This window comes from Diachasmimorpha longicaudata, chromosome 3, assembly GCF_034640455.1.
Source record: "Diachasmimorpha longicaudata isolate KC_UGA_2023 chromosome 3, iyDiaLong2, whole genome shotgun sequence".
NCBI classification, from domain to species: Eukaryota; Metazoa; Arthropoda; class Insecta; order Hymenoptera; family Braconidae; genus Diachasmimorpha; species Diachasmimorpha longicaudata.
In genome coordinates this window covers 9,560,477-9,580,885 of record NC_087227.1, presented here as the reverse complement: position 1 = coordinate 9,580,885, position 20,409 = coordinate 9,560,477, and the positions used below count along the sequence as shown (strand labels likewise).

The following is a 20,409-nucleotide window of genomic DNA, read 5'->3' as shown; positions in this document are numbered from 1 at the left end:
TGCTAAAATCCGCACAGCGAGGGTAAAAATGAATCACTCAATTAAAAAGCTGAATTTGATCCTGAAGTCCCAACGCCAGCGCCATCTTCCCACACTGTTTCTCTAGTTTACCGAAACACTCCACTCTCCACGTTTGGCACATTGCGGTTAGGCGAAACTCTTAAAATTCTCGTGCATAATCATTCGATAAAAAAACCTATTAAACTCCGCAATAAATTCTCCAGTACTCTCATTACAAACTACTGTCTAAAATAGTCCCAAATTCTCGGTGAATAAGCATCCAAAAAACGTGAAGAAAAATAATACAGTGACAGCATAGATTAACCAGTGAGTAGTTGGGCAAGTGGAGTATACCGGACAGTTAGTCACACCGAAAAACGCATGACGTAATTGTATTGATCGGCGTTAGGGAAACCTCGAGGTGGGAATAAGGAGTAGTGGGGGAAAATACAGAAGGTGGCTCAACGAAAGTCGCGCATTCGCCAAGCCATTCGCCATCTTGGACGAGGAAATTTTAGTGGTGTGATTATTGTAAAGGATATAATTTCATTGGAACGAGGCATCGAGAGAGTTTATTCTGTGATCGAGGGATATTTGTTTTGTGTTATTGTAATTCCTGGCGAATCGGTTTATTAGGTTCTTTTTTTTTATTTGGATTGAAATCCGTTTGTCAAATAGTAACCCATTTGGACGGACCAAGGTGAGTGCTTATTTTGTTGTTAACACGATGCTCTGGCTTTCATTTATTTTTCATTCGTTATTTTCCATTTTCCGGGGGTTCCGAGGGACATTCTCGTGGCTTTTGGGGGTTGAAGGGGGTCCTATAGGGTCAAGGAAGCATTGGGAGGGAAAGAGGAGCGGAGCAAGCCAGAGATTATTAAACTATACACTTGCTTTACCGTTAGCCCGGCCGGAGAATTTCGGTAAAAAAAATTATAGACTTTTGGGGCTGAATTATAGAAAATACAATTTTTGTCGATTGTGGTCTATTTAAAATGCTTTGAAAAGCTCTTTAAATTGTTGGCGTTCATCAAGTTTTTACTCGGGTGATTTTTAATCGGCGGAGGTACGTTTATTGTTGCAATTAACGAGGCAGATTCTTTTGTCCACGAGGGCTTTCAACAATTCCTTGGCAATTACTCATCGATATTTCACCGAGATTTTTAACTCTGTCGGTTTTTCGGTGGAATTCCTCCCTCCGCCGGACACGGGCATCTTTTTACTCGTTCAGGGTTCATTGAATTTTTTAATAGCTGTGGTTATTTGCTTTCAGGAAATGTCGGGAAAGGGAAATTCGTCCAAAAGACAAGTAATCTCGTGCACTGGGCAATGAGAGAGTTTATTTTGTGACCGACGGATTTGTGTTGCATTATTGTAATTCCTGGGTAATTCATTTGTCAGGTTTTTTTATTCGGGTGGAAATCGGTGTTGCAAATTGTATCCCATTTGGACGGTTAAGATTTTCCCATTCGTTTTTCACTCGTTATTTTTGGGGGCGCAGGCGGCATCCTAATGGATTTTGGGGGTGTCGGGCTTTCAGGGGGTCAATGAGTGTTCCGGAGGGAAAGAGGCGTGGAATAAGCCAGAAAGTATGAGGATATTCATTTGCTGTACCGTTAGTCCGGACGAAAAATTTTGTGAGATTCAAAAAGCTTGAAATGGGTTTCTAGATGTTGGGATTTATTACTTGTTTATTTGGGAAATTTTTTATCCCTGGAGAAACATTTATTGTTGCTAGTAGGGAGACATTTTTTTTGGTCTCAAGCGATTTTCAATAGCCCTTTCGTAAATGTTCATCGATATTTCTGAGGGATCTTAAACTGCGTCGCAGTTTCAAGGAGACATTCCCCCTTGGCGAGGATTTTTTCTATTGAACCAGGACTCATTAAATTTTTTAATGTCTGTGTCATTTGTTCTAAGGAAATGTCGGGGAAGGGAAATTCTCATAAAAGTCATAATGTTGTTGGAATGACGGACTAGGAGAGTTTATCTGACGATCGAGGGATATTTACTTTGTGCTACTGTAATTCCTCCTCAATGGGTTTATCATTACTTTGCAAATGCCATTTTTTCGTTTCTGTCATTTTGTTCATTTGGATTGAAAAGTGTTGAGTAGTAATCCATTTGGATCGACCAAGGTGAGTGCCTATTCTGTGAAGGTGATGCGATAGCCCTGTGTCTACATCAATTTTTAGAATTCTATGTTCTTCTGCAATCAATTCTTCCTATTAAACTACTCCACTGACTCAGCAATGCTTTGATTGGGTCGATAACCCATGATGGGAGTCTCATAGATAAAAGTTAATAATTGTTGAAGAAAAAACAGTTTTTTAAGGTGATATAGACCAACCGCTATCGTTTCCCCTTAAGAGTGTGTCGCTTCGTTTTTTGGGGTTGACAGGCTTGTGAGAGGGGCATTAGGAGGGTGAACGGGAGATTGGGAGGGAGCTAGGAGGGGAGCAAGCCTGAAATGATTAAACCACATACTTGTCTTGCTGTCAGTCGGAGAATTTCGGTGAAAAATTAAAGACTTTTGTCGCTAACTTCCGGAGATCATATTTTTCCGATTTCTCAAATCCAAAAGCACATCCAAAAAGCCTTTAAAACTGTTGAAATTCATTTGATTTATCCCTTGTAATTTTTTTATCGATGGAGGTTCATTTATTATTGCAATTAGTGAAGCAATGTTTTGTCCACGAGGGATTTTCAATAATTCTTTTGCAATTACTCATCGATATTTGTTAGGGTTTTTTTTTTTAATTGTGTCAGGATTTTCTCTCCCCTTTCAATTGCCTCTCTGAGATTCTTTATTCGTTCCAGGGTTCATTGAGTTTTTAAATCACTGTGATTATTTGTTCTAAGTTAATGTCGCCAGTGAAAACAAAAAGATGGATAATACATCTGTCTCTCTCTAGCGAGTTTCAGCCGTTGAGCTCTGCTCGGTGGTGTACAACCTAACAAAGCTTTTCCTTGGGCTGCACGGAACAGCCAATTCTCCGTGTTTCCCTCTCTCTCTCTCACACACACACACACACACACTCTATCTTCATTCTATCTGTCCTCTCATCTCTTGTCAGCGGCATTTTAAAGTCTCATTGGGGCAATCATTCGTAATGTTGGAAAGAATTCTTTTTCACTAGGAAATTCGGGGAAAATTTTTCGGAGCAATTAACGTGACAATGCTTATGGCTAATCTTTACTGTTATCAGGGAAGTTGTATTTTTGAGCAGTGATGATTCAGTCTGGGGGAAATGCAGCCTCAATTGCAATCACTCCTGAGTTTTTGATGATGACAACTCCGGGTTAGGTCTTATTGAATGGGTTCTTTGACTGGGGACATTTTTTTTCACTGGTTTTTTTGAAGAGGTTTAGCCATTTTATTTTTTTATGGATAATTATTTTGCAAGAGGCACTTGGGAAATAGAGAAAATACTCCGAACCGTCGATAAAAAATTGTGAACCTGACACTCGTGACGTTCAATTCGAGGGTAATGTAGGGGTCTGCAAATAATTTTAGGTCGTGCACGAGGGGGTGGGATTGAAAAAAAAATGTCTAGGGGATTATTTGAATGATTGAATAATCATCAATCATTCAGTAATGACATTTATCTATATTATTATTAACTACTCATATTTTCAATAAACGTAAGGATTAATTTATGAAGCCCATAATGAAATACAAAATCTTACCATAATGACAATTAAATTCATCCAATATTGATAAGAGTCGGAAACTGGAAGAAAAAGGATTGAAGAATGAAACCAGAATTAGAATTAAGCTTGTTTAATCAATGTTCCTTTATTCACAATTGTTTTGTTTACAGACAAAGGGTTCGTTCGTTGGGTCTGAGTCGTACTAAATGGTTGCCTGCAGACAGCATGTCTACTCTGTCGGGGATTGTGTCGAAGGGGGAGAAAGGAAAATCAAAGTTTCAATCTCTAGATATCAATAGCTTGTACCGGGTCAGCAGGGTAAGTGGCAAATAATTCGTATATTTGTGATGTGAAATGTTAATTTGATGAAAACGTCATTGGGAAACTGAATTTTTCGAAACAATCACTGGCGAATAATCCGAGATTTCCAATTAATTGACATGAGATGATTGACGTCTCTCTTCCACTAAATATAATATTATCACATGTCCCGGCTTGTTGGAGGATATCCGAGAATTTTACTGCAGTTCTTGATATATCATTAAAATAATGAAAATTATTAAAGACAACGGAAATATTGTGTTTTTGTTCAATTATTTTATGAATCATTCGCTCAAGTCCCTCAATGTCGTCAATAAAAACCTGGATTTCATGGGGAACGGTAAACATTGCAGGGAGAATCTTTGGAGCAGCACCAGCAGAAAAGCACATTACCACGCAAACATGGAATGCAGAGTTTGGGAAAGGTGCCTTCGGCACGGCGTCCACCCGCTAACTTGCCTAGTTTAAAAAGTGAATACAGCAGCAGTGATCCAGCTGTCAGTCTTGTACCCAGCGGTGGAAGCGGTTGGGCAACTACCAAGGAACCAGCATCATCAACTACTACTACCTCTACAAACTCTCCATCAGCCCAATCATCCGACAATTTAACCGTAATTATCTTTTTGATATTTTGAGAAGAAAGTGGTGATTATGTTAAGAAGTGGATGAATAATTCTCAGGGAATTTGGATGATTTTTCTACAGGAGTGAGCCAATTTGATGTTGATAATACTTTGGTGCATTCATTGCTGATACTACTAGAAAAAGATTAAAATCCTGAAAACTAAAAAAGAAGAAGAATTTAAACTTTCACTTCCGTAATTAATTTTTTATTACTAAAGGAAATCATCATTTTTGCTCTCTCATATTACTTTAAACAAGTTTTAACAATGAATTATGAACCCCAATTTCACAATTAATATCACGAAAAAAATCTCCAGATGACAATTAGATAAATATTTAGGTAATTAATTTTTTATTCCATTTCCCAGAGCAATTCATCGCCTACACAATGTGTGGCTGCAACAACTCCCGCATCGACGCCATCGCAAGATCCGTCACTGCCAGGTCAACAGCAGAATACGTCTCAGTCTCCACATCCATCAGAAGTAGGAGGAAAATCATCATGGAGTGCAATTATGACAAGACCCGGAGAATTCGGTGAGTGAAAAATTCAATTAAAAATATCATTTTCTTTTATTCATTCCTTCATTACTCTTTTGGACATTACGAAGCAAAATAAAAAGATTCTGTGATTGAGAGGAATAAAGATCCATTACTATATTTCAAGGGTTTCATTGACCTCCCATTATCGTGCCCCCAGGGGGGTTGGAAAATTCAATTATCATCGCTCCTTTATTCCCCTAAACCGCAGATTTGTTTGTGGATTGTGGATGTGGGTCGGCAAATTAACCACTCGGTTCATTTTCAAGATATTTGATTCGTCAGTTTGTGCTTTGAATTGCTCAATGGGTGGAATATTTCGAATAGCTACAAAAGCCAATGCTTGAAACGTAGAGTGGGTGAAATATCTCGAATGCCCTCAAAGTAAATATCAACAAACAAACGTATGATCCAGTAAATCAAATTTTGATTGTTTAAATTTCTTTCGATTGATTGTATTTCCAATTACACGGTAAGTGTAAAATATTAATGCGTTAAATTAATGGAACTTTATTTGTTGATATTGTAATACTCTGGTTAATCAGTTGTTGAGAGATTTGCAAGGGATTTTCGAGAGAATGACAACATCAGTTGTCTATCAAATTTGATCCGTCATTTTATTACTCTAATTGTTTAATGGGTAAAGTACTACGACGGGCCCCAAAATGACAAAAAAAAGCAAAAAAAAAACCGTATGATCAGGTACACCCGGCGTTTCAACTGCGGTTGGTTATGCGGGTCTCGTAGGGGGCGGGAGAACGGGAAGAGGTACCCTAGGACTGAGTTTCCTCGCACACCAGTCCCCGCAGTTCCAACACGAGTTTCCCAGTCTCAGTGGACAGCCCTCGGTCTCCACTCAGAGCCAGACACAGCATACCTCAACAGCATCAAATGCAATATCTGTAAATGCCCAGCATCAGTTGCTACCGCAACAGTCGTATTCCCACAATCATGCAGGTGGGATTCCTCTGCAAATCTAGATGCTTGTTCTTTTTTTTGGTCCCCCAGCCTTTTCGAAAGCCCTTTTTTTTTTATATAAAACCCTAGATTTTTGCCTGATTTTTAGGCCTCACATGCTGGAGAAAATTCACAATTCAAGAGAAATTCTTCGTGATCTTCAATTGAAGAATTTTCTCTTGAAGGTTGTTTGGTTTTATTGAATTTTATTTCGTAGATACGAATGGGTTGTACATGTGTTGCTTAATCCCATTGTTATTATTTTAGACACATCACTTCAGTGAATATCCCACAATCCAGGGCATTCCACAAATTGTTGTTTTTTCTATTTTCATCCACTTGTAGATTGTGCACACCTTGATTTTCCATCATTTTCATTTTTTTTTTTCAAGTCATAATCACTTATTTGGTCGTACGTCTAATTTTAATTAGACGAGTGAACATTGACATGAGAGAGAGGTAGATTATTAGCGAGGAAAATACGTTCAATGTAAAAGATGAAAATTGTTATGCGAATAGGAGGTGCGTCGGCTGGCCAACAGCAGCAACAGTCGCAACAAAATCGGGAGCTGAACGCACAGTACGGCCCTGGTCCGAGCCTACGTCCACAAAGTAATTGCACTTGTTTGAAATATAATAATTTATCAAACTAACATGTAGAGTCAAAATTTTAATAATTTTTTGCAATCAACTAACCAACTAACTAAAAGAGGCTGAAACTGATGAGGGCATCCAAGATTTTTTTGATTCTTTTTTTTTATTCACTCCCCACTCTTTTGAGTCCATGCAGCTGTTATATTTTCAACAATAATTGAAGAAATATTGAGATAATATAAAATTCTCGCCAATTTGTAAAAAAGCCTTGGAAATCCTCAAACATCCCCACATCGCTTTGCGAAAGCCCCCTAACAACCCTGAAAACCTCGTGTTACAGCAGAAGGAAGCTGGATCCAAGGTGGAAGTCGCACACCTGGCTCTACCGTATCCCCTGGTACAGGAAATGGAAATACACAAGTGGCCCAGGTCCCCCAGATAGGCAGTATAGCTGGAATAACAGGTGTACCCCTGCAATCATCCCACCAAGACGTATCACCTGGCATTCGTGCCAACTTGGGCCAATCTCCGGTCACGGTATCGGCCCAGGCAGGCCAGGCTCAATCGACAACACCCCAAAATCAAACTACCCAGGGTGGACAAAATCTTCATCACTATCGTGGACTGATACCCCAATTCATGTGCCGTGGAAATTTTCCACCCGGTGGTTTCCCCTCACAATTTCCATCTAACGTTAGTACCAGTGGACCACGTCCACGTTTCAATAATTCCAATGAACGACCTGGCCAAATGGGCCCACGTCCTGGTGAACGTGATCGTCCACAGCACGACGAAGAGGTTATAAGTCGTCCAATAATCAAGGAGGAGGATCTCACTAGAATGGATGACATATCACACGAGCCAGGTTGGGCAGCACACGATGATATTGATTACAATCAGAAATTAGCATTCAGCGATGATGAGCCTGAGACAGAGGCCCCATTACCCAAAAAAGAGGATAGAAAAGAAGCCAGAAAAGACGATATAAAGGATGATAAACCAGTGACTGATACTGGTGGTTCATCTGTTCACGATGACAAGGAATCACCCCGTCCTAGGGACAATCGTGATTCCAAGGACAATCGTGACATGTCTTATCGTCCCTGGCAACAGCCACAGACACGTAACGACTATCGTGCATCATCAAATGGACCCAATATGACTGCAATGAGGGATAACTACAGCACTGGTGGTAACCAATCCCAGCCACGTCCCCATCCTCTCCGAGGTGTCGAAGAGGAGGAGATATGGAATCAGAGACGCAAGGAGCAGGGGGAGAAGTTGGCATCAGCTGTTGAGCGTGCACGTCAACGTAAAGAGGAAGAGGAAAAGCGTTTTCAGGAGCAGACTAAACAGGCAGCTGCCAAGAAGCTCCAAGATCTTGAGAATAAAATGAAACAGAATAAAGCAAAGATCGAGGAGGATCCACCAGCGGCAGAGCCGAAGGGATTGATAACAGTTCCACCAGTACCAATTCCAGTTCCTGAATGGGAGAGAGAGCGTGAGAATCGTGAACGTGAGAACCGAGAACGTTCTCGCACCTCATCAGAGGGAAAGGAGGACAAGCAGCCGATGGGCCGAGATACTAGGGAGGATTTTTCCACAAGGACAAACTTTATGAGACCGGATATAACGAGAGCTGATCGAGAGCGTGAACGTGACAGGGATCAGCGTGAGCAAAGAGACAACAGGGAACGCGATCAGCCCGCATTTTCACGTAAATTCCAGAGCAATTTGCCACCTCGTTTCCAGAAACAACAGGCAGAGAGGGGATCCTCGACATACAACAGAGTATCACCGCCGAGTGCTGACAGGACTTTGTCATCACCAAATGTCACAAATGTTCCATTCTCCCAACAGTATGATCCAGGCAGATGGTCATCATCAGGGAATATAAAGTCTCACATGGGCCTAGGGCCTCGAAGAAATCGTGCTGACTCTGATCATGGTTTGTCCAGCCCCCTGGAGGAAGATCCAAGACCACCATCGAGGGATCATATCCCTCATGGCAGTCACAGCTCTCATGGACGACGTGATGATCGTTTCAGACCTCCAATGCATCATCTCTTTGACTCGCGAAAATCCGGCTATCACGATGATTATCGTGGATACAAGAATGATCACGAGGAGAGACATGGTCGTGAGTTTTGGGAGCGTGACAGGGATCGTATGTATGAAGATAAGATGAGGGATGTACGCCCTAGGGATTCTAGAGATTTTCGAGAGAGAGATTCGGATATTCGTGATGTCAAGGATAAAGATCGTCCGCGTGAAAAGGATTACGATAAACCCAGAGATTTTGAGGCTTCGAAGGATTACGATTGGAAGTCACCAGCTACTGATGATGATTGTGAGAGATTTGAGACAAATGATTGGTCAGCAGAGGGTCGAAGGAGTGATGAGAGGATAGATCGTCGTGACAGAGACGAGAGGATTGAGAGAAATGAGAGGCCACAACGCCCAGACTCCAGGGACTCTCGTGCATCGAGGGAATCCAGGACGTCACTTCGTGATGATGATCATAAGAGGGAGACATCCTCGTGGGCTCACGAGATGTCGGATTATGAGGAGAAAAGGTGGGAGAGGGAGGACTACAGGGAGCGCGAGAGGGACAGGCGTGCACCACCTGGACCGATAACCAGGGAGAAACTCCAGGCTGATGATTTGAAAGCTGAGAAGCGTCAGCTGACGCAGTTGAAGAGGCTTGATCATCAGGAGAAAAAGGAGATTCCCAAGGAGGACATTAAAAAAGATAAAGAGCCTGATGTGTGGAATAGGAAGCTTGAGAGAACACCTGAAATACCCAGGGGAAGTGAGCGTGAAGGATTGAATTGTGCTTGGGCTGATGCTGTCTCTCCTACATTTGAGAAGGAGGATGATAAAGTAGCCGATACCCTGAATAAAGATGAGAAGGAACCTGAGGAAGAGCTGAAGGAGAACATGGATAAATTAGCCATCGATAAACGAGAAGAACTGGACTCTCACAAAGACGAGTTAAAGGACGATAAACGCGATAAGAATATTCGCAACAGAACAAATAGTGGCAGTGGCTCGAGCTCCAGGGGACGTGAGACACGAGGTGGTCGTACCTGGGGTGGATACAACATGTACTCCAGATGGAGGGGACCAGAATCCCGTGGTAGACGTGGTACTGGTTCACGATCAATGGGACGTCCTGGATCAGCGAAGAGTGGATCTTATGGGGTTCATACTGACTCCGATATCAGTGGTGATGAGATTTCAGGGTGTGTTGAGTCGGGAAAGGAGGACAGAAGGCCCACAGGATCAAGTAAAACAATTGATGCGCAGAAATCTGATAAAGACGAGCGCAACAGGGAAGTGACAAGACGGGAGGAAAAACGAAGTGGAGATTATGGAACAAATGTTCAGGTACGTTCAGGGGTTGATAAACGTCCTAACTATGAGACACGTCCACGTGAAGGTTTTGCCCCCTCAGGGGAGCCATCAAGACGTGGTAGAGGAGGTGCTAGAGTCCGGGGATCAACCCTTGGAGCTAGAATGGAGGGATATGGACCTCCACCGAGTAAAAGCCCATTCTCATCAGATCGAACTAATGATGATAAACAGACATCACCACCAGTACAACAGAATACTTCAACTGATAATGACAACAGTAATCATAATTCATCAGAGTCCGCTGATGATAAAATTATTGCTAAGCAGCAAGCACTCACTGCTGGTATCACTGGCATGCCCGGACGACGAAATAAATCACCGAATAATCAGTCTAATAATCAGGCTAATGCTAATTCAGGGATAAAGGGCCAGAAGAAGGATGACAAGAGGACAAGGAGTGGCAGTAGAAGACGACGGGAGAATAGAGACAGAATTCGTTCGTCAGCTACGAAACAAAATTCCTCGGATGTTGGTAACGAGGAGTGGGAGACAACATCTGAGAATAGTGAGGAGCATGGAGATGAGCACAAGGACTCGCGGGGACATAAGCCCTTTCCTGGACGTCAGGGCCACGGGCAGTCTGGGCCACAATCAAGGCGAAATGATCAGATGAATAATAGGGATAAACCCATGAATAAACCATCGAATACTGCTCGTTCAGCTCCTGGCCAGGTCGACAAACGTCCACAAGGTATAAGTGCTTTTCCCAATCAACGAAATCATTTTCCAATGAGTATGCCACCTCAGGGTGCCTCTATGCAACCACCAAACAATCAGAATGGAAGGCCGAGGAGTCAGGGGTCAGCCAACAGTCAGCATTCATCGTCGTCGAAAAGCACCAGTGGAAAGGAAACTACCGTTAACAGAGTCGATGAGATAAAACTGAATGACGCTAATTTGGTTGATCAGGCGTTGAAGGACATGGGATGGAAAGGACAGAGTAAAGACAAGAAGCAGGTTGATATTGATGGAGAGATAAATAATTATTTGTCACCTTCAGGGGGTGATGATGGTGGCAGCAATAGCACTGAGGACATGAAACTTGATACTGATGGCTTTCAGGAAGTCCGGTCGAAGAAGAATCTGAAGGATCCATCGAGACATGGACAGAAGGATGAGACAAAACCACCAAGGAGAGATAAGGAGAAGGATAAGGAACGCGATCGTTCCAAATCAAAGTCAAATGGACAACCAACTACCCAACAAGTTCAGAATATTCCTCCACTTCTTGGTCAGCCCATTCCCCAGCCTACCAATATGCCACCTAAGGGCTTTGACAGGAATTCCAGTCGTCAGAAATTGGCTCCAAGATTCCAGAAGCAAAAATTGGCCAGACAACAGGCACAACAGCTGGGACATCCCCAGGGTGAAGGGGGCAATGGAGACACTAAGATTAATAATTCTTCTGGCCACATGAAAGATTCCAGTGGTACACCGGCACCACCGTCTGTCAATGCCTGGGACAAGCCCTTCACCAGTCAGATGAGATCAAATTCTCCCAATTCAAACGTTCCAGCTGATATTCAATTGATGTCAGGTTTGACTGGATCCAGTGAGCACTCTCACGAAGGCAATGATCAGGTGAATAGCAGTGGTAGCAGTCAAAGAAATTCTCCAAATACTGATAAAGCTCAGGGTAAAGGGATGAAAGAAGTGATTAGTGATAAAAATGTGTCAGACACTTCTTCACCACCTGTTCAAACCCTCATCTTTGAAAATACAAATTACTCCAAAACGACTAAAACATCATCGGACATGGCTATTAAGTCCAAATTCTCGAATCACATGAAACACAGTGGATCTCAACAACGTCCTGATAAGAGAGATATTGAGGAAGATGGTAGTCAACTTCAACAACAACAGCAGGCACTGGCTGTTGCCTTTGCCAATAAATTAAATGACCCATTGAAAGAAAAACCATCCCAGGATCCCATACAAATGCCATTGTCCTTCAATAAAACAGAGGATAATGCTGATATGAAGCTGGACTTCACTTTTGATGCTGATCTCTCACAGTTAACTGATGATAAGAGTAAAGGCTCATTGGGTATGCCCAGATCCATGCATATGACCGGCGGACACAGTACAATATCCCCTTCAACAGCTGAACTTAACCTAAAAATTGCTTCGGTTAAAAAAGTTTGGGAGAATGCAGCAATGCCAACCGTTGTTGAACATGAGGATGGCAGTGTTGTTTCAAATGCCAACAGCTTTCCCCAGAGTTTTGAGGCAGCAGATGTTGATGATTCTTACAGCCCACATCAGCAGTACAATCAAACGAGCATGAAAAACGAAATCACAACGTCGACCAATGTTTGCAAGGTGAGAAAATAATTTTTTATTTCTTTCAAAGAAAATTTTAATTCAATATCGAATCACTCTGATCGATCATATAAAAAAACAAACAAAATGGATTTATCCCCTGTGGGAAATTGTGCTGACTCTTTGCCTGATGCGCAGCTGGTTCCCCCGCAGGTGAAGCCGCAGCAGCAATCATCTGGGGGTGGTGGGGCACAGGCAAATTCAACAGTACCAGGACCCAGTCCCATTGGACCTGGACAGAGTCCCATTGGTCATCCACCAGCTAGCATTCAGGCACCACTCAGTCCACCTCCATTCAACTCTACTGGGCAGCCTTCACACATGAATTATCAGGTGAGTCGTCAAAGCACTTTAATTAAACAAAAAAATGTTGATGTAAGAATTGAATTAATTTCGTTGTTTTTATTTTTATTTTCTTGTTTCAGGAATTCCCACAATATCCAGGCTCCCAAGCAGCTCAATATGGCAGTATGTCAGCTATTCCATCACCACCAGCAGTTCTATTCAACACAGGATCTGGACAATTGCCAGCCCAAGCTGGTGGCTTATACGGTGCATTCCAATTGGATCAGAGTCGATCGCCATTCACTCAATATCCACCCTATGCTCCATCACTCCAGAGTTCATTCAGTCAGCAGAATGTGTACTTACAGCAAGCACCACCACCACCGCATGCCCAAAATCCACCAGCACCTGATATGTATCAGAATAATTTGTCCGGATATCGTATACCAACGGCTGCTGCACCACCATTTGGACAGAATCAACAACTCAGCAATAATCCTAATACTGTTTTGATCAGTTCTTCATCAAATTCACTCATGTCAGCTAGTGTCAAACCGTCCTCACAGCCTATTGGTGCTATTGGCACTAAGGCACCACATTTCCAGGCACAGTCGGCACCTCAGCCCAATCAGGTGAGTCTATAATCATTTTTTTTTAAGTTGTTCCTTCGTATTCAATTTTCATTTTAATAGTGAAATTATTCTCTCTTCAATTGTCATCATTTTTTTTCAGTTGGCTTATATACCATACGATCCAAGTCAAGTGCTCGGTGTAAGTGGCAACTACATGGGCAATTCTCAGCTAGTACAGCGTCAAGGACCAAGTGTACAACCATCGGCAAATAGCTATTATAGCGCCACGTCCGCCGGTAAAACTAATATCTCTCTGTGTAAGCTTGTCCGATCTACTTTCCTAACTTATAACATTTCTTAATTTAAATAATTCCCACAATTTTAGTCATTGTAGTAAAGTGATTAACAGTGCAATTAATAATTGTCATTGTCGCACACCAAAATATCATTGTAGTTGATAACATAAAAATCCTCTGAGTGTTTAATCATTGTTTTGTGTTGCTTTGTTGATGAAAAAAAATATTCATTTTATCAAATGATCGTAATATTTTTTTTCATATAACAATTATGGAATTATTAAAATCATGGGGGCATTTTTGGAAATGTTACAGATGTATTTCCAGGCTCCCAGACTGGTTTCTATCAACCAGGTGGTGCTGGCCAACAAACTGGTACTCCGTATGGCCTTCAGGGATTTGGACAGCATAGCCAGAGTCTAGCAACACCTGGCAATGCAACTCCTGTTGGGCTTCAGAACTTTAGTTCACAATTTTTATCTGGATCTGGTCTGCAAATAGCCGCAGCTGCTGCTGCACAACAATTTCGCAATCCCACTGGTGGGCTACCAGGACCAGCTAATGCTGCAGCAACATTTCTAAGCAAGCATCAACAACAGGAACAACCGAGACAACTGAAGAGCCCATCTGGCAATCAACAGGATGTTCTAGCATCAGTGTTCAGTTCGAGTGAGTAATTTTTCATAATTTAAGATATCCAAGGTTTACTTCACCAATATTTTTCTCTACTTAAATGCTAATGTGATTCCAGTATTTGTTAGTTTTTACAATGAATTTTTAATGTCACCAGCTCCACAAATACCATCACCCAAGTCAAGAAATTGCAAACAACAATCCCAATCACAACAGCCACAACCAAGTCCAACACAACACCATAAATATCCACCTTACCAAGGGGTCAGTCAGTCTGCTATGGTAAGCGGCTATAGTAACTATGTATGTATCATTCATTCATTACTTTAGATTTATTTTAAGAAATACTATTAATACTTCATCGCTCATTGTAGGATGAATTCTAAATAATTAACTTTAGTACAATGAGAACTTATTAATTTCAACGCTGGGGGAAATCTCAACAGCTCAAGTATTTTAAAATCTTCACAATGATTACTAAATTTTGATTTCTATTGAGTAAATTTTTCTGGATAACTTGTAATTGGTAAATTCCACTTAATTGTAGAATAAATTAAAGTAATATTATTAAGAGCCATATTATTGCCATTGGATTTTTATGAGATAGCCCCTGGTTTTCGTAAAATCGTGAATAAAGAAATGATAATTAGGAAGAAAGCACAAATGATTAAAAAGTAGTTGATGCAACAGAATGTTCGTGGAATGGGAATGCCACCCAGGGGTGGAATTCAGCCCTCCCAGCAGCGGTATCCACCGCCAATTCAGAGGCCTGTGGTACCATTTCCACCCGGGCCAAACCCAAATAATCCCAATCAACAGCAGCAGAATTGTATGCCCAATCAGCAGCAAAATCAGATGAATCGTCACCGACCTAATATTCATCAACAGCAGCAGAGGAACATGAAGATGCAGCAGCAATATTATTCTGGGCAAGGTAATAGAGCAAGAATTGGACAATTGCGTTTGCATTATGGAAGTGAATGAGGGATTAAACAAGCCTATGAAAATTGAAAATCAATTGTTTTACGTTCCGTTACCATTTCAATTGTCTAAAATTCCAGGTAACGTCAAAATCGATCAAACAGATAAGAATGACACTCACAACGACAAAATCACAGATTCATCGTCTGGTAATCAATCAGGAGGATCAAAAGTCAGTGTAACACAACAGGAAATTGACACTAAAGAAGAGGTGAATCAACAAACCGATTAAATAATTCAAATAATCAACGATTTCAATCTTGATATTGTCAACCGGTTGAACAACAAAGATACAATGAAGAATGACTAGTTAAAAACATTAATTTCCGTTGCACACTAGCTTTGAACGATTGATAAAAGAAAAGTTTTATGAAACTCTAGATGAAGTAGTTTGATGCAAAAAACGTTTGAAGCGTGCAACATTTTTCTTTTTTATGTTAAGTAAATATTTCGCCCTCTGTAGGTGTAGAATTCACGTTTAATGGGAGTAAGTAATGAGGGAAAGGCAAAGGCTATGACCTATCGATATTCTCCCTGCTCGACTGAGGTAATGGAAACATATAAAAACACCAGTAACGCAATATTCAGGGGGGTAAGCACTTGAAAATTCTCCTGAAATCGTTAATTCCAATTCGAGATTGAGAATTCGATTAATATAAAAATAAAAACCACTGGATTATGACATTTTGATACATGAGAATTCGTGTCACACGAACACTGATTTTTCCGCTCACTAGAGCATTAAAAGTAATGATGAAAGAAAACCCTCGAAAAAAAAAATGATAAATTAAATGATAAGTCACAATCGCTGTCAAATGTAAACTGTACACCGCTTTATCGCAGCACTGAGGGGACCCTAATTTTTTCCAATAAATGAATGATGAAAAATCGTCTCCTCGTGTCTTAGCCAATTTTCTCAATTTGAATTTAAAGTGAAAAAAAAAAACGGATTGTGTTTACCGAGGACTCATGAAATTACGATAAAACTCAATGTCAGGGGTACAATTGTATATTTTCCTGCTTTCAATTGCAGTTGAAGCATCAATTATAATATTTGAATGATACAAAAACAGTTATTCGAAAGGATACAAGAAAAAAAATAATGATTACTGATAATAATCTTAATAATAATACTATTAAATAATAAATGCTAGTATTTACAGAAAGATACCGTCGTGTTGTTAGTTTCATTGAGCGGAAGTTTAAAAAAAATATATGAACAACGGTCACACGAGTATAGGAGAATGAGCGAGAGAGAGAGAGAGAAGAGTGAGTGGAGTGGTAATTGTTGAATGCACACGCAGGGCCAAGAAGGGGAAAATATATTTGGCATTGGTGAGAGAAATGAAATATCCATAAAACTTTTCACTTCATGTAACTGCCAGTCGTGTTTGACGACAACTGAACATTTTTCACGTCATCGATACGTGTCAGGGAGACAATTGGGGAGGGAAAGCCTGAGTGTGGAATTGCATGTGCGAAATGTCTTTTTTTGAGAATCAGTTGAGGGGGAAGAAACTCAAAATTTTATTGTAATACACGATGTGATCGTTTTGCTCGCCTAAGAATTTACGTTATTGTCTGAATACTTTGAGGATGCTCGATGAGAGAATTTTGAAGGAAATAAATCACGATTTGAGTACATAAATGACGAATTCTTGGGGTTGAGAGGGAATGATTCAGAGATCATTTGGTGATGGAGTGGATGAAGGTACCAGTGCCTTCGACACGCTGCTGCACAAAAACGAATTAAAATATTGGGGCGGGGGAGGGATAATTTTAGGGACTTACTGATGCGTGGAGTTCACATTCTGAATTTAATGACGGCTCTTTCATTCAATAAGTGACTTTCGGGGCGGAAAAATTGTCGGCATTTCTGGGGACGTTAGGTTTAATTGGGGACAATGTTAATTAATATATTGACATTATTTTTCACGATGCTCTACGGTAATATCACTAATACACTCGGGTTATCTTGATTTTTACTTGAGAAAATCTGATTCACTCACATGATTAGTCGGAGCTGCGAATAGTAAAATGCAGGAGTTGAGGGGATTAGAATAATTTAAGGGTCTAGAGGGAAATGCAGAGGATACGGGAATGATAATTCAGGTTTTAGGGTTGGGAGTGGGCCTCTGTCGATTGAACGGCAATTTATTCAGCAATTTTTGGATGGAGGAGACTGGCAGAGCCAGTTTGTGGACATTTTGTTTACGTTTTGATACTTTTTTTCTTTTTTATTTTCAAGACTGAATTTCGCGGGAGTGTTGGAAGACTTTTCCAGACATTTTACTCGAAGTAAATGATTGATTAAAATAATGGTTTGAAATTTTTTTTACTCGGTCGCAAACAGTATCTTGGACAATCGACTGCTGGACAGAGCGATTCTTCGCTTGTATTCCAGATGTTTAGTTAATTGAGGAATCAGTTTTTTTTCTTGATTAAATTAGAGGTGAATCCCTGCTCTTGACGCCCGAAAATTAATGGAAAGCCTCAGAATTTTTGTCTTATTAATTAGTGACATAATGACGCCACTTACATGTTTATTTGATGAATAAATAATCACATGCAGAGATACAATTTTTTTTTAATTTGATAAATTTTAAGCGACGACGCATCCCTCCAAGAAATTCATTATTTGATAGTAAAAATCATTGTCGATGAAGAAACACTGGATATAAATCACAATCGCTAACTAATTTGTAATTTTTCACCTTTAACGAGAGAACGGTAAACAATAACCGGGGGTTTGGGGTGGGCGTGAGGTTCTGTTAATTGAACAAGGATTCATTGAGAAGCTCTCGATGAAGGGGCTGGTAGAGCCAGTGCGTGGATTTTATTTGGGTTCCGATGGTTTTTCCTTTTTATTTTTAAGACTGAATTTCACATGAGTGTTGGAACACTTGTCCAGACATTCAGCGCGAATTAAACGATAAATGAAAATAATTGTTTGAAATTTTTCATTCGTTTGAAGACACTTTTTGAACGAAAGACTGCTGGACAGAGAGATTCTTCGCTTTTATTCCAAGCGTTTAGGTAAACGAGAAAAGAGTTAATTTATTTCTCTTGATTAAGCTGCAGATGAATCCTTGTTCTCGACCCCCCAGAAAATAATACAGCCTCCGAATTTGACCTGTCTTGTTAGTTAGGTACACGACGAGAGCAACTTGAACGTTCATATGGCAAAGAAATTGCAATGAAATTTTTTTATTCGGCGATAAGATTTTTTTTCAATTCAATAAATTTTAAGGTATGACATCCCTCTGAGAAATTCATTATCTGATAACGAGAATCATTGTTGTTTACTAAGAACTGGAAATGAATTATCTTTGGTAACTAATGTACGAGTAATTTTTCAAATCTAATGAAAAAAAAAATGGGAAAATGAATTATCGATGATTTTTGATTTTGTGTGCGTGATGTTATTTAATTTCTCCTTATTCTGTCTCTTCAGGATTTGAATAAAGTGGAAAAAAAATTAATGTCGTTTACTTTGAATGCATTGCGAATACGATTATTATTTTTTGGAGACAAGGGAACGAGGAAAATTATGGAAATTATTGATGGCTGAGTTTATTGAAATTTTAATTGAATTCAGGTGATTTTTTTAAACAACGAATTGCTTGATTTTTTTTACAACTCGTGTAATTTTCCTCGTTGATTATACTCCACCAACCTCATCTAAGACTGTCAATCCCCTTGGCTGTTTTAAACAAACAAAATGATAAAGAGTAATGATAACTTTTTGAGGAATAGTTAAATATGTATGTATAATGTACAGAAAATGAATTTTGGCACTTGTTAATTAGTGTCCGACTTATCAAACTGTAATTCCTTAATTTAGCTTTGTAACATAGCAAAAAATGTTGCACTAATGTTTAAAAATACGATAAGAATCGCATTCGCAATGACACTTTATGATAATCACGTATGAAAGATAATGTTTTAGTGAATGATCTGAGAGATGTTTAATTAATTATTCTTTTCGTGATTCAACAATTGATATGAAAAATTAAATAAATGTAAAGTGAAATTTGAATGATGCTGATGAAATCTCAACTGGAACACCCGCAAAATGAAACGCCAAATACGGGTCTTTCTTATGTTTGTATTAACAATCGCTACAATGATTTCTGTATCGACGAGAAATAAATGGATAAAACGAGGATATAAATATGCAAATTAGGGAGGAGTCAACTGTTCTCACTGCATATGTTTAGAAAGTACGTGATTATGAGGTAATGCGGGAGGACTGTGGAGATACTAAAATACCAATTTGACGATACACTCGGACATGATACGGAGGTAATAAAATTCATTGCTATACAGTCTATTGAGTGATGTTATTTCTTCATCCGATCACTTCCTGGGCAACGAGCTGCAATAATTTTTCCTGGAGAAACTCCAACTGTTTGTTCTCTGCAATTTTTTTATGTTGTAGTCCATTAAATAGTTGAGGTGTCACAAAAATCTTAGATCTTTTCCTCTGTCAGCAGATTTCGTCAATAACATATACGGCGACCCGCGGAGACATTGTTATCAATTTTTTCGAGCGATCATTAATTCGATTTTAATGATAATTCATAAAGTCATCGTTGATAAAGCGATTTTTGATAGTTTGTTGTTCGAATCTGTATAAAAGATTAAATTTTAAGTGTTTTTAATCAATACAACTCATTACTATAATGAAAAATTACTACAGTTAAGGAAATTTCGACGACATCAGAGATTGACAGAATGGAACCTACAGTGCATCAGTAAGTAGTGACCTCTGTGTTCCATATTTACCAAAAATTAGACAAATTAATTTATTGAACTACATACGAGGCTCTATCGATATGTAGTGAAATCATTAAAAAACATGAATTTTTTACTCATCCGTCGGTTCTTCGGCGATATCAATGGCCCCAGTCTCTCTCCACGAGGTGGCAGCACCTCCCTTCTCTGAAGAAACCCCCCTCTCCAATCCCCAGCGCCCTCCCAGTAGTGTTTACAGATTGGCAGTGAGTTCCGTAACGTCACGTCAAAAAACTGCAACAAAAATTTCTTTCCAATTTCACGATTTTACTATGTAAAAGGTGCGTTCACCCTCGATTAACAAATTTTTCCACCGCCTTCCCCGGCTCACCCGTGCCCTCGTGCCTACTCAGATGCATTAATTAGTGTTGTACCGTGTAATATACAACCAAAATATCCACATAGTTTCGTATTGGC

General features: G+C 40.0%; 1 protein-coding gene and 1 long non-coding RNA gene across 10 annotated transcripts; one reads left to right on the top strand and one right to left on the bottom strand.

Annotated features, from left to right (window-relative positions):
• Positions 1-114: 114 nt before the first annotated feature.
• LOC135160732 (protein PRRC2C-like) lies at positions 115-19,526 on the top strand. Of its 9 annotated transcripts, XM_064117599.1 has the most exons (15): positions 115-700; positions 3,825-3,972; positions 4,329-4,586; positions 4,967-5,135; positions 5,841-6,095; positions 6,615-6,707; positions 7,030-12,428; positions 12,567-12,761; positions 12,854-13,345; positions 13,446-13,602; positions 13,897-14,250; positions 14,372-14,517; positions 14,893-15,148; positions 15,276-15,406; positions 15,659-19,526. In XM_064117599.1, the coding sequence occupies exons 2-15, from the start codon at positions 3,880-3,882 to the stop codon at positions 15,662-15,664; spliced, it is 8,004 nt and encodes a 2,667-aa protein (XP_063973669.1). In that variant the 5' UTR covers positions 115-700; positions 3,825-3,879; the 3' UTR covers positions 15,665-19,526. The 9 variants fall into 9 exon arrangements, with proteins under 9 accessions (XP_063973669.1, XP_063973668.1, XP_063973673.1 ...); XM_064117598.1 differs by having other exon boundaries at positions 12,582-12,761; positions 15,276-19,526; XM_064117603.1 differs by having other exon boundaries at positions 13,446-13,581; positions 14,372-14,496; positions 15,276-19,526.
• On the bottom strand, positions 18,138-20,323 carry LOC135160759 (uncharacterized). The gene is made up of 2 exons (XR_010298621.1): positions 20,070-20,323; positions 18,138-19,826 (listed from the first exon to the last, which is right to left on the bottom strand). It is a non-coding gene; the product is annotated as an uncharacterized LOC135160759 (long non-coding RNA).
• Between the last annotated feature and the right edge of the window lie 86 nt (positions 20,324-20,409).